This window comes from Polyodon spathula, chromosome 17, assembly GCF_017654505.1.
Source record: "Polyodon spathula isolate WHYD16114869_AA chromosome 17, ASM1765450v1, whole genome shotgun sequence".
Lineage (NCBI taxonomy): Eukaryota > Metazoa > Chordata > Actinopteri > Acipenseriformes > Polyodontidae > Polyodon > Polyodon spathula.
In genome coordinates, this window is record NC_054550.1 from 7,300,398 (window position 1) to 7,315,228 (window position 14,831).

The 14,831-nt window shown below is 37.0% G+C and overlaps 1 protein-coding gene across 3 annotated transcripts; it reads left to right on the forward strand.

The window, feature by feature from the left end:
- Positions 1–3,395: 3,395 nt before the first annotated feature.
- On the forward strand, positions 3,396–12,855 carry LOC121329895 (nucleobindin-2-like). 3 transcript variants are annotated; one of them, XM_041275895.1, is made up of 13 exons: positions 3,396–3,504; positions 4,356–4,499; positions 5,282–5,389; positions 6,733–6,865; positions 7,330–7,433; positions 8,480–8,665; positions 9,014–9,104; positions 9,578–9,636; positions 10,059–10,151; positions 10,335–10,424; positions 10,717–10,887; positions 11,439–11,514; positions 11,694–12,855. In XM_041275895.1, exons 1-13 carry the CDS (start codon positions 3,463–3,465, stop codon positions 11,768–11,770), a joined length of 1,374 nt encoding a protein of 457 aa, XP_041131829.1. In that variant the 5' UTR covers positions 3,396–3,462; the 3' UTR covers positions 11,771–12,855. The 3 variants fall into 3 exon arrangements, with proteins under 3 accessions (XP_041131829.1, XP_041131827.1, XP_041131830.1); XM_041275893.1 differs by having other exon boundaries at positions 3,422–3,528; XM_041275896.1 differs by lacking the exon at positions 10,335–10,424 and having other exon boundaries at positions 3,422–3,528.
- The last annotated feature ends 1,976 nt before the right edge of the window (positions 12,856–14,831 follow it).

The window sequence follows — 14,831 nt, forward strand, 5'->3', positions numbered from 1 at the left end:
CTAACGTTAAAAGATGTTATGGCTGTTCATTAGCTTTTGTACAATTTTCTTTCTTTCTTCAGCTCAACGTTGGCAGCACTGAGATTCTATTGAGTCCAGGTCATGATTTCCATTACATGAGAGTAGATGTTGAACTTCATGCTGATTTGAACTCGGCTCTCGCCAAGATAAGCACCAACTAAGACATAGCTTTACAGCAAACTAATGTGATCCATCTGCATCTTCATCCATTTGTGTTGCTTTCCATCTGATGATGTACATCTGGTGTTGATGGCTGAAGTTTAATGCTGGCTCCAGGGATCAGCTTATTTTGCCTCCCCAGCACATCAGCACACACAACGGCTGTGATGCTGGCTCCGGGGATCAACCACAGTGTGGTCTCCCCAGCGCATAGGGTACATCTCTGGGGTCTTCAAGTGGACACCTTCCATCCACTGTGTTTCGTCGACTAACCCACAACACCTCAAGAGGGCTCGATAGCGATTCTGGCGTCCCAGCATCACCCCCCTCCGTCCCCCACTCAACTCAGCCCAGCTTACTTTCCTGTACATAAGCATTGCTTTCTTCTTATTGTGCTTCAGCTCCCCAACAAGAATCTTTCCGTCTCAACCACAGCCAGTTGCTGCTCCTTTCTGCTGCTTCAGATAAGTTCTTCACTATGTGCCACAAATCTTGGCCACTGAACCTGACATCTCTGAGAGACCGGGTTGTAGTATGCCACAAATCCTTGATAACCCACTTCCACTGGGTAAACCCGGACTCTCCATCCTCGCTGTTCTGCTTCAATAGCTAGTTGAGCATAACAAAGTTTCTTCCTCTCATACGCCTCATCCACAGCATCCTCCTATGGCACTGTTAACTCTACCATATGAACAAGGCGTGCTGATCCAGACCACAAGACAATGTCTGGTCGAAGGTTAGTGGTGGCAATCTCAGGTGGAAAAATAAGCCGTTGACCAACATCTGCCAACATTTTCCAGTCTCTAGCAGCTTCCAGTTGTCCTGGACGAGGCTTGGTTTTAACACCTTTTTTGGTGGTTGCTCTCCTGGATGGAGGAATATTGTCTTTTGTGTGTAATGCTTTGATGGAACTGGTGGCAACTTATTGGTCAGGTTACAGTTGTCTTCCATTGCTAAGGCCAAACATTGCATCACCTGGTCATGGCGCCAAGTAAACCGCCCTTGGCTAAGACCCACCTTACATCCTGTCAAAATGTAACTTAATGTTGCAGGTGATGAACACAAAAGACAGGAGGGATCCTCACCGACCCAAAGGTTTAGTTTCTGTGGTGATGGGAAATCATCTTATGTTGATCTGATGAGGAAACGGATCCTGCTCTGTTCCATTGTCCATAGGTCTTGCCAGCCAATCTTGCGTTGTTCCACACTTTCACATCTCATCCATTCTCCCTGCTTGGCCTGGGAAATGGCCTTTACACACCTCATCCTCTCCACCTTCTTTTGCACCTCGTTGACTACCAGCTTCTTGCGTTGAGATGGGGTTGCCTTGTGCCATGTAGGAGGAGCTGAACTGAGACCAAGACCCCCTCTTCTATGCTGAACTTGCCTCATAATATCACCGATTCGAAGAGCAGCCTTAGCATCTTCCACAGCTTTTTTTGCTGCCCACTTTCAGTTTTCAACACAGGTGCTGTCTCCCTTATGCATCTGTCACGTGAATTTACTAATGTCATTTCCAGTCGGACTTTGGCTCACTTAAACTCCTTGGTTAGAGCTGAGACTGGTAGCTGCAGTATTCCTTTACAATAAAGTCCCACTCTGCTGAGGCAGCGTGGAACTCCCAACTATTTCCTGATATAAGAACGGATTAAAGATTCCAGCTTCTCAATTTCTCAAAACCTCGTACACAGTCAGTGGCCACAGCAGTCTTGGCAGTAGTCCAAGCTGAAAGCAACAGAGTTTCAGTTTGCCTGGTAAAGCGCTACTGTCTATGCTCTTCAACCCTTCCACTGCTTGTTGTCTAACTTCTCCCACACCAACTGTGTCCTTTACATCCCTGTCGTACCATCTCCCAAGACTTTTCACTTGCTTCTCGTACAGTGTTGGTATTGCCTCACCATTAATGTAGAACCTTTTATCTACTACTTTATCTTTAATTATTGAGATGCTCCTTTATTTCGTGGGCTTTGAATTGCATTCATGCCCATTCAATGTTATTGGTTAATTTGCCCAAAAACTGATTAGTGCAGGCTACTTATCCAATGTTGAGTCATCTTCCGCCCCAGCTCTTGCAGACTCTAGTGGTATTTCTCTCTTTAATAACTTAGAAGCCTTGGGTGGGAGTCTCCAGCATCCTGTTTACCTTTGAAAATATAAAGCTGGATACTGCCGACAAGGGTAGCTAACCCCTGCCAGCCCCAATGGGGTCTCTTTCCTCCTGTCAGCTATCTCTCCACGCTGTCACACGGTCTTTCATAAGATATTTAAGTACTGTAAGAACAATGAGTGAAATGAAAGACACCTGCCACTTGTAGCACACACTTTTGTGCAGTTGGGCTGTTCCCATCACTTGCAAGTCACCACTTACAGGGCATACTTTATCCCAGACTACAAAATGTGAGGAACATTTTTATTCCCACCAAAATGACAGTCGTTGGATGCTTTTGGTGGCATTTTTGACAGTGTTATTGCTGGTGTTTTCTTTTTGGGGGCTAAAACTCTTGCATAACCTAAAAAAAAACAAACCCAAAACATTATGGTCAGCTTCAGTTAGTATTTCAACACCACTGTCTTGCTTCATCAGTTGCAGTTAGTGTACTGTAACCTTTACAAGCTGACGTGTACAACTGTGCCTGCACTTGTCAACCTGCCAGTTAGTTTTAAAACTTCTAACATGTAAATTGTACAAACTCACCTATATATACCAGTATAAAAGGGTCTGTGACTGGTCATACAAACCCTGGTTTACTTACTTTAGTTTGACCAACAAGTGAAAGCCTGCCGAGTACAATTTTTTGACATTCAGTTAAATATCATGATTTTCAAATTTGCACAGATGTGCGGACACTGTACTTTCCACACACAATCTGAAGTTTTCCCGATAAGCTATTTCAATGGAACATTAAGTTGTTTTGCCATAACTTGTTTTGTACTGTTTGTCAAATGTTATCATCCTTATTCCTTTTGCAACACATCTTGTGCAACTTTTCAACTGTCACACAAAACTCCGTTGCGGGTGTACATGCATCACCTCTGTAAACAAACGCCACGTACATCACACTGCAACTCAACTTGACAAGGAAAAGGCAGGCTGTCTCTTTGAATGACCCTTGAAACAGCCATTCCTTGGGGGAAAAGGAACGTTCTGTCCAATCAGAATCAGGAAGGGCGGGGCGTTGCTACGGTATTTGGGAGTTTTAGTTGGGAGATATAGGAAGGGGCTGGGTTATGTGCCGTCTTTGTATTTCATTAATAACTGAAACAGAAGCTATCTCACTGTGAATGAGCGAAAGGCTGAAACGAGAAAAGAAAATGACACTCAAAGTGAGTAATGCGAACATACATGCAGTAAGTTATATCAATCCTTGTTTGTTAAGGAAATATGTACTTTGAACTTGTGATCAGCTGTATATGGGGCAGAAGGTAAATAATGCATCTACAGATAAGATACATGCCCAAATTTGACAGATTTCCCTTCGTAGCCGATCATGTTTTCTTGATTGGAGGTATGAAAATGTATGAAACGAAAGAAGGAATTTCCAGGGTTTGGAAATGAAACAGTAATAATAATAATAATAATAATAATAAAAGAAATAAACGCAAAAATCGGTGGATAGACTATCAATTACTAGTGATTTGAAATACAAACTAAATGTAAAGTAAATGTGATATTACACCATTTGGAAAATACATTATTTATTGATTTCTTCCAATTAATGTAGTTCACATAAAGGAATGATTTACAACTTTTCCAATCAAAATTGTAAAAACGTTAGTCAGATGTTAACATGTTTTACCAACGTTAAAAGGAAGGAACATTCTGTATTGTGGAATGAAAGAGTGATATTTTGAGAATTTTAGGAAAACGGCAAGGTTTTGTTTCCTACAGTGGTGTCAATACATGTTCTTCTTAAATTGTGGTCCATAGTTTACAGAATTAGAGGCACTCTGCAGTACAGTTTTCTTTCACACAGGTTCTATCAGTATGCCTTGCCATATGGCACACCAAAGACTCTGGAAAGAATGGTCAGAACCCAACCATTTAAGCCATGGGATATTCACATTATTGTTGTACTTTAAAAACAGTACTATGCACAGAAGAGTCATTAAAGATGATTTGATAATGACTTATACAAGTGGGTGGTTGCTTATTACTGTTCTTTCTTCCCTTGTAGATGGGGTGGAGCGGAGCCATCTGCCAAGGTTTTTTCTTGCTCATTTGCCTTCTTGTCTATGTTGAAGCAGTGCCTGTAGCTATAGATAAAACCAAGATAAACCCACCAGAGGAACAAAAAGAAGAAAAAGAAAAAGAAAATTCAGTAGGTATTGGAAGGGAATATTTGGACTTGCATTTGCACTTGGAACTATTCAAAAAAGCAAATTTTAGGATTAAGACATAATTAAATAAAAATAAAAATACTATACTGTGTGAACATAATTTAGATATTTTATTTAACATCATGTAATACAAAAAACAAAACTACCAAAATTATATAGGAAGTCTACTGGAAACCATAATAGCAGTATAGTATTTTATGTTAGATTTCGAAATGTCACATTTTTCTATTTTTGTCAGTTTTTTGTTAAGTATACAGAAAGCTACAAAGCGGTATGTAATTCAAAATGTTAACATAACATTATTCACCAGGTTTCATTCATCTTTATGAAGCAAAATTAGTTAATTCTATAGGGTGATGCAAAACTTTTGTCCATAGCTGTAGAACTGTACAAGAGCAGAGCATTGTCTTTGTGTCATTGTGCTTGCTGGTTACTCACATCTGACAATAGTGGTGGAAGCACCCAGGGCTGTAGGAAAGCCATTTGATTATAGGCAGGTAGACCTGGATGTTGCATTACATGTTGTGTCCCAATCATTAGCCTATTGAACTGGTTCAGACCTACTTGTAGCTTGCAGAATGATACTGTCAACACAATCTACACTTGATATTACATGATGAGTGACACGCCTCCAGGCTTAGGTGAACATCAAGTAGACACACGATTTGACTATGGCCTTGTAAATTTTCCTCATTTTTATTAGCTTCCTTCCCATAACTTTTTATTCATATACAAGTATGAACCCTTTTGTTTTGTGTGCTAGGATACTGGACTATATTATGACCGTTACCTCAGGGAAGTCATTGATGTTCTGGAGACAGACCAGCATTTCAGAGAAAAGCTTCAGAACACAGATATGGAAGATATCAAGGTGAGGCAATACATGTACAAAATACCTACACTATTCACTAGGCTCCAACATGTATTTTTTTAAATTCTATTTTCCTGTCATATTTCTTTGTTACTATATAAGGATGTATTTGGTGTTATAGAGGCTGTCTTACTGTTACTGTATATACATGCTGTACATCTATAATCACCATTGGCAAACAGTCCTTGTTCTACTGTCAGTGGGAAAGCGAAGTGCCTGTGGCTGATTTTTTCCTGCGTGCTAGACATTCTGCTTCAGATTGGACATTGCATTTTACTCCCCTTTTTACACTTCTTTAAAACATTTCTATAATGAGAAGAGCTGAAATCTATTTTTAGTACATGAATAACCACTCTCATTAAGTCTGGTTTTAGGAGACATAATAATCCACTTCTGTTGTGTATTCCTTTTACAAAAAATTAATGGTCTACAAACCTGTAGATTACCATACTTTTTTTTTAGGCCAGGCAGTCACAAATGAGTAGAGAAGACTATGTGTCTTCAGGCTATTTGTTTTACACAAACCTGACAAGACATAAATGAAATAGTTGCCAATAAACCAGCCTGTTGTGTATATGTAAAGCTACATGCATGTTTCCGCAATCATAAATGTTGATCCTTTCACCATAATGTACCAGCTGTTCAATTTTCAATTACAATGCTGTGATTGGAATAGTTTGTCAAGTGCCTATTTAGTATATTGTTGCTATTAGGCTATGTGCTTTTCATGAGCTGTACCAAATAGTGACTCTACTCATTACAAAGTTTGCAGCAGGTATATGCTTCGACATTGAGTTTCTATGTTTACAAAGATCTGCGTGTCAACAACAAGGTCTCCACACTGTGGGTCTTTTAAGCTATATCTTTCACAGTGGTTTCCAGCCATTCTAACCAGTAGTCCTTGCTATAAACTTGTGGAGGGCCACATTATTTACTAGGCTAATTAGGTAAAGCATGCCAAGAGGCAATACTGTGATCTCATATATTCTAATTAAAATTGCACTAAATCTTGATTGAGATGATTTGTAATAGCACTTGCAGTTTACGTGTAGATAGCAGCTAGCCTCAGCTTGGGTTCCCTATAACTATAGACTATAAGCAGTTCACAATATTAGTCACCCACATTGGAGTATAGTGGCAGTAAAGACATTAAAGGAATTCCATGCAACTCTTTTCTGGAAACCGTTAAAGAAAACAATTGAAACAAGTACAAAAATTGCTCTAGTAAAAAAAAAAAAAGTCTTGGGAAAATGTCACCTGCAATTTTGTGTAACTTGTCTTGCATCACCACACTTGATAAGCATGCAAAGCTTTTTTATCAGTTGATTTGTTTTCTGTTACAGGCAGGAAAACTAGCCAAAGAGCTTGATTTTGTAAGTCATAATATAAGAACAAGGCTGGATGAAATGAAAAGGCAGGAAGTGAACAGGTTACGGACCCTGATTAAAGCCAAACAGGATGTGGAAATTGGAAAAGGTACTCTTGTTATGAAACTTAAAAGAAAGTGCAAAGGCATACTTTGACTTTATAAAACAAGAAGTACACATATAATCATTTTCTGCAGCTAAGTTGAGTTGTATTCCTTTATAATATCAATTGCATCACTGCATACATTTTACAAAAATTCCATGCTTAGATTCCAGACATCGTAAAAGGGTATCACATTAGCAGATGTCTTAATGACAAACTTTGCATAGTTAGTCTGACCTAAAATTGCAGTGTCTCTGTTCCAGTAAACTTACCAAAACAGTGAAAAGATTGTCTTTGTTTTCCATGCTGGTTATATTGAAACCTAATATAACTTATCACAAGCTAGTAAATTAGGCTTCAAATAACCTAGATCCAAACAGTATCTGATATATTGACCTGGTTTTAATTCATACATATGAACGCAACTGTTCAAGTTTTATTTTTTAGATCTTTTACATAATCTTTTTCAGGCCTGGCTGTGGATCATGAATCACTGTTGAAACAGTTTGAATACCTCAACCATGGGAACCCACATACCTTTGAGATTGAAGATTTGAATAAGCTTATTACAACGGTGAGGAGTACATTAGTTTTTGTAGTATTATTATTTAACGTTTCCAGCATTATAAATCTGCCATTTCTGTGTTTTCTTCTGCTATTCTCAGATTTGGACAGAGATGCACGGACCTACATACATTATTGTTTTTTCAAATCCAGAATTAATAGTTTTCATGTTTTGGGGATGCAGGTTCCATCTGACAGAATCTTTGTGCATTTTAACATTGTCTCAGTATGATGATATTATAAGGTAAACCACTGATGTTGTTCTATATCAGTGAAAATATCAGGCATTTCAATAAGGGCAAATTAAATCAGTGGACGCTTTGCTGTTAAAATTTGTTTTTATTCTTTCTAATCGATCAAAAAATACAACCAAAATCCCTTTTTGAAGAAACAGGTCACATTAAGCTGATCTAAATACTGCCATCTTTGAATCCATTATGCAGGGCACTTTGTGAATGCCAACTTTCATGCCTTTGATTGTCATTTTTTTGCCATTTAATTATGTTTATTATTAGCACACACACAATATATTTGGAATCACATAAATGAACAGAACTATATACAGAGAAACCAGAGCTTGCACAAAATTATATAAACCTGTCATGCCATAATAAGACCAGCCAGGGTAGCAGAGACTGAACTCCACGCCTTTAGCATTGCTGGTTTCGCCCCATTCAGCCTGGCTGTGGTCCACTCTTTATGAACAAAACCTAAACGTAGAGCTAGGAATGGGCCAGAGCTGTATCTGATGTAGCTACAAAATTGACTTTTTAGCAGCTGTTAGGCCAGCAAGTGGAGTTCTATGTTGAGTCAAAGAAAGATTAACCAGTCATCATTATGTCAAAATAAGCAAGATTCATCTATGAACTGTGAACCAGTCAACCCAGATAACATTGAAGCTACATAGCTCCACCTGTGAGTCTGTTTTTAATATTCAAACAGCCCGTCATCATTTAGATCAGTTGAACTTTTGAACTGACCCCTACAGTATGTGATTTTGAGGGCTGTGTTCATCGAAGTTAGTGTGATTTTAGCAATGTGCAAAATATTGTTTAGGCAACCAGTGACCTGGAAAACTTCGACAAGGAACACCACGATGAGTTTAAGAGGTATGAATTGATGAAAGAACACGAAAGAAGAGAATATCTGAAGGCTCTAGATGAAGAGAAGAGGAAAGCAGAAGAGAAGCATTATGAAGAAATGAAAAAGAAACATGCTGACCACCCCAAAGTAAATCACCCGGTAAGCAATTCAGATGCTTCTACTCGCCCTGTTCACCCAGTACTTAAATCTCTAGTCACTGAGGCTTTGGAACCAGTTTTCCTTTTATATTTTGGTATTGATCTACTTATTTCCAAATTATTTACATCATTATGAGAACTAGAGCTGTCCCCTATTTTATCTTTGCTTTTTTTCATCCGGTTGTATTGAATTTGTGGTCATTTTCTTGGTAATTTTAAAAACATTTGTTCTTTCATCGTTAAACCATCAACTTCTTAGACAGCTTGTCTATACATCTGTTTTCAATATTGCAGTTGATACTAAACACTGTCACAAAATGACTGATTAAAGTTGTGTATTGCTTAATAGGGAAGCCAGGACCAGTTGAAGGAAGTCTGGGAGGAAACTGATGGACTGGATCCCCTTGACTTTGACCCAAAGACTTTCTTCAAATTACATGGTTGGTTTAAAACACGGTTCATTTGTACTGTCTACTGGTTATTTCACTATTGAATTCAGTGTCTTACCACTTTTATAACTGTAGACCCTCCAGTACATATTAGAAAATATTAGCTTCAGTATTTTATACTGACGAACATTTGGGCCTAACTGGTATGATTAGTCTGTCTGCAGTGTTGAAATGGTAAATGCATCTTTCCCTCTTCTGTTTAATTTAATTTCAGCAGTGCTGGCGGGCCTTGCTTTCTGTTTATGTACAATACATATTTCAACTGCTCACCCTTTCTGCATCACAAGTTTTTACGTAACAATTTCTTAAACTGGAGCCTAAATAACATATACCTACTGCCTGTTTTTTTTATACTTCTGAATGGATAGTTTTTTGCATCAGTCAGAATCAATAAAAAGCAAGGAACATAGGTTAAACTTTAATAGTATTTTGTTAACATGTTTTGAAACTTTTGTTTGTTGTAGATACTAATGGTGATGACTTTCTTGATGAGCAGGAACTGGAAGCACTGTTTACCAAAGAGGTATACCACCAAGCACAGTCATTTCTGTGTTTACACCTTAACTGTATTATTAGTAACAGTAAACTATATCCAGTTAAAGTTAAAACATGTATAAGAGAAGAATGTATTAAATCTCATTAAAATTAGTAACCGGACTAATAGGATATTTACAGGCAGTATTGTGGATAGCTCACCCACACCCTGCACTGCAAGACTAAAGAAAATTACTGCAAGCGAACTAGCTATGCCTACTCTGCCACTTGTAGGCCATTATAGCCTGCAAAACCAAGTGAATGTCTAGAACAGTGATCTTTGTAACTAACAATCCAGGTAATAAGACTTCTGGTTACTCAACTCTGTACTCCATTTTAAAGATGGATAATAATCACCTAATAATAAAAACAACCTTTTGGGTAAATTTGTCCTGTTTTGCCGTTGCGTAGCTGGAGAAGATGTATGATCCAAAAAATGAAGAAGATGACATGGTGGAGATGGAGGAAGAGAGGATCAGAATGAGGGAACATGTCATGAATGAGGTACTGAAATAAACAAAACAGTAGGTTGTCTATTGGTCAAACCATGCCCATTGAATTAGGTTGCTTTGTATGTTGTAATTATTCTAATGATTGAAAAAATATGTATTTTCCTGACCCCAAAATAATGAAAACCATTATTGCTCTGTATTTATTTTATTTCCAAATTAAATTTGAACTTAACAGGTTGATGTAAACAAGGATCGTCTAGTTTCACTAGAAGAGTTTTTAGTTTCAACTGGAAAGAGAGAGTTCTTAGAGCCAGATAGTTGGGAGGTGAGTTGCTGAACATTATTTTGATAAACTATTTTGACAAAGAATATATAAAATAACAGCACAGTAAAAAAATGTCCATAACTGCATAATGTGTGAATTCCCCAAATCAATTTATACTTTACTGACTCAAAAACAATAATATAAAGTATGATACATTATTTTGGTCATGCTGACATCTTTATGTATAAAACTGTCAAAGTCCTACTTTCTGTTGTAGGCTTTTGGGCACATTGAGTCTTCACAAAAATAGATTTTAAATTATTGTTTTATTTTTAATGCATTGTTTTTTTAGACTCTGGAACAGGTTCCAGCTTTTACTGAAGAGGAAATGAAGGAATTTGAACAGCATCTGGCTGAACAAGAACACGACCTAAAAAATAAAGCAGACACTCTTAATAAACAAAGAGAAGAGCTAGAGAGGCAACAGGAGCGACTTAATGCCCAGAAATTAGAGCTTCAAAAGGTAAGAGGACTGGAACTGAACAAGGAGCCATGGTGCATCAGTTATACCCAGTTTACTAACACAGGAAAGTCACATGTACCTATATGTTTACACTTACTCTCAAACTTTTTCCAAATGAACAGTGTGATTTGTCTTTTGGACTTTTTGAAAAGCTAAGTCAGATGTTTTACATACCACTGTTCTCCTGTCATGATTGCCGGACCATAAATCTACAATTAGCTAGTGAAAATATTTCAGTCTCACCAGTGTTTGCCGGATCCTTTCTTGCTTTATCATTAAGACTGCTTCATCACTGGATCGTTAACATTCAGTGAGTCTGTATAACTCCCAGCAATACTCCCTTGCCACTTGTTTCTCTTAAGCTTGTGTTGATAAAAGGGAAGATTGTAATATTAAATAAGCTTGTAACATTAACTGCAATTACATGCTGTATCAAGCAGTGTCAATGTGCTAAGATAAAAAAAAGGAAAATAAAGCTTTTCACCACTCTAGCTCAACCTGATTTTACACTGATTTGTGTGATTAAATAACTAATGTTGTTTTCACCATAGGCTGTTGAACATATGGATAAGTTAAAAACTCAACAGGAACAACCTCCCCCAGGAAACAACAAAGAACAGGCTGAAGGTATGCTGTAAAATCAACCCACTTCATAACAATAGATTCTATTTTCCATGGAGTAGGAGTTTTAAATATAGACATACGAGAACCGACACGGTAATCTACTTTTTACATGATACCGATGTATTCTTGCGGTAGCGGATATATATTTTACTAACTAGTTTACTTCCTTCTTTTTCTTTCAGATGGAGGACACCCTATAGAAAGTAATCAGCCATTGTCTACAGGTCATCATGAGGAACAGACAAAACCACATCAATAACCTTTTGTGCCTTTTTTTTGTTTACATATCATATGTGTGTATGAAATGGTAGACGCACACAATGTTCAAATGATTTACAATATTAAATTTTTTTTATTTAATTTGAACATAAAAAACATTACGTCTCTACCCGATTATAACCTGACGATTTTACAGTTTAACATTGAGCTATTATAATGCTAAATGATTGTGTTTCAACGTGTCACAAATGGGGTACTCTACCAAATGCTAAAGAGGACAGCTCTTACTGTAACATACACAAGAACCCAAGTTATGTTTGACCCTGTGAATCCGTTAAGAGTGTGCTGTCTGTTGAAAGCACAATCAGATCCATACGGGTTGTTTTTTCATTTTGTAGAGATCATGTGGTGCAATATATTTTAATTTCTGTTTCTAAGCAGTTAGTTTTAGGTGCTCACGTTATTATTTTTATCTTATTTCATTGGATTGCCTTTAATTTCATTTTCAGCTTGTGTTTTTTTTTTTTAATAATTCTGAATTGAATAATACAAAGTATGCCACTTGACTTTTTACCCTTTTATCCTGGTAAACCTTTTGTGCAATGAAATAAAGAATATGGACCTTCAACTGCAGAATGAGTTGAATCCTCAGCAATTCTGTTTGTGCTGCCTGATATTTGAAGCTATATATATATATATGCTGCAGTATTTTCGTAATTTCTAAACATGACAAAGTACTCTTGAATTTAAAGAAGTCTGTACTACGTTGCCTTTTGATGCCATTAAAATTAAGGACCAAAATCTGACTTAACTTTGGCACTGCACTGTATGTAAATATGCTGTAGGAATTACTGGTCTCAAAAGTATTTGTAGAAAAATAATATATATTTTGAGAAGAATGCACAGGACTGCCAGCCAATTTAAAGTTAGAAATCTGTTTAAATTGAAAGGGACATTGAAACTATTCAAATGATTTGAAATGGTTTTGTTTTCAATTCATTTTTAAATGTTTAATTTATTTTAAGCTTATTTGTTAAAATGTATTGTGTATGAAATGGAGGTCAGTTGGTATGTCAGAATCCATTGTTGTTTTAAATAAATAAAATAAAGCATTTGAGAATTCAACATTATACACAATTGCCTACACTGACAAAAACACATGGTTATCATTTTTTTTTACTAAATACATTAAATTACACTGATTTAAGAGACAGCATTCCTTACATTGTTTATCTGGCACATTTGAAATCAAGAAAACAAAAGTAGTATTCTCTAACTTTGTTAAAGTTAATGTTGAGCTAAAAATAATGTATGTGAATAATATATTTACTTCTTAGTATCTCCCTTCCATATAACTTCAGTTAATTTACTTATCGCTGCACTACTGTTAAATACAGAATATATTCAAAATAATTTAATCAATGGAAGCCAGTGCCTTCCTTTTTCTACTTTCAGCATTTACTGTATTGTTGCCATATTTCAATTATAATTCATATTCCAAATTGTTGTGTTTTGTTAATTGGTGAATGTGATCAATAGCTTATTGCATTAATTTTAAACACAACGCAAATTTGATATATATTTTTTTGCTCATTCACAGTTAATCACATAGACGTGCAGATTACATGTTAAAATAGTAATTCTTGGCTCTGCTTATTTTTAAGATTAGTTGAAACAGGTTCATAAGGTACTCAAGTGAATTGACCAGAGGGTTTTGTTTGACCCATCACAGCAAGAAATGATTATCTTTTCATCATCATCATCCAAAACAAAGGCCAAAGACTGTCTGTCTTCTTGTGTTCATATTTTCATGAGCAGAAGGCAGTAGAACTCAAATTGAAAACTGGTATCGCATTTCTTAATAGTTTACTGGCATGTACAGATACTCTTCACTTTAAAAGAAAGTTTTTGTGAACGGTGGGCAGGCTAGCTCCTCTAAAAAGTGCATTGTGTGGTATGAACTTCAACATCACGGCTGTACAGTATAACCTCAAATTCTATCATGGGTCTGCCAATTATTATTTTGACTTATTTTTCTCCCAATTTGGAATGATCAATGATGTTTTTTCTCCTCCCTGCAGCGAGTCCCCACACAGCAGACTTTCTGAGGCGGTGTGAGCGTCCTTCGATCTCACATTAGCCTAAAGCCAGAATTGCTTTTACACCGATAAATCCAGAGCAGAGGTTAGCCCTGCTTTTTATCCACTCTGAATGAGCTCGGTGTCTGGCCAGTAGGATTCGCTGTTTTGCGATGAGAATGAGTCCCTGCCGTTTTCCCACCCGCCACTGGGAGCGTCAGTGGCAATGTGACATGTAAATGTACTAACTTAACTACAACAGTTATTATTACTGTTATTAACACTCGAAGGACCGGCGATATACTCACACCTAGAAGCCCTGCAGCAGTCTTTCTGACGGCTGTATTCAAAACACTGTAAATAGTATAACGAAAGGAGAAACAGTTGGATGTAATTCTTTTTTTTTTTTTTTTTTTTTTTACTGGAGTGCGCCACAAACATGAACAACCAAAGCATGCATCTCTCTCTATATACACACACACACATTTATTTTACAAATCAAAACAAGAAAATGTAAACAAACATCAATCGGTTTATTATCAGATGAGTAAGTGTGATGGAGCACGTTCCATCCCTTGAAAATGTATACATGGACAGAGACAATAACAAAGTGAAACCCTGTGTATTTGTTTATATGACTGGGTAGAGGGTGATGATGTGGTTATAGCAGGAAAAAACAAAAGGAAAAAAAAAAAAAGACTGCTGTATGAGTATAGTAAATAATATATACATAGGATCGGTAACCGGTGGGAACCTGGGGAAAACAAACAAAAGGAAATAAATATATGCCAGTAAAAATTAGAAAATGCCAGACGTGGTGGGGAAAAAAAAAGTATATATGCTACAGAAAGCTGAACGCTGTTGTCTCCCTGAACAGGTGCACCTGGTCAGAGATAGGTGGACGGGAAAAAAAGTAGCTAAAGAAAATCAATACGCAAACTAACTTTTTGGTTTATAACGCTGATATTAAAAATGTGCGTGTAAAAGTTAGCGAGTGATAACTGCTGCTAGGTTATTGTTTAA

Excerpts from the sequence above, each read along its gene's own strand:
- LOC121329895 (XM_041275893.1), top strand. The coding sequence starts at position 3,463 with ATGAGCGAAAGGCTGAAACGAGAAAAGAAAATGACACTCAAAGTGAGT. Across the intron at positions 8,666-9,013 it reads ACCCCAAAGTAAATCACCCG|GGAAGCCAGGACCAGTTGAA; the intron begins GTAAGCAATTCA and ends ATTGCTTAATAG. Across the intron at positions 10,152-10,334 it reads GGGAACATGTCATGAATGAG|GTTGATGTAAACAAGGATCG; the intron begins GTACTGAAATAA and ends TGAACTTAACAG.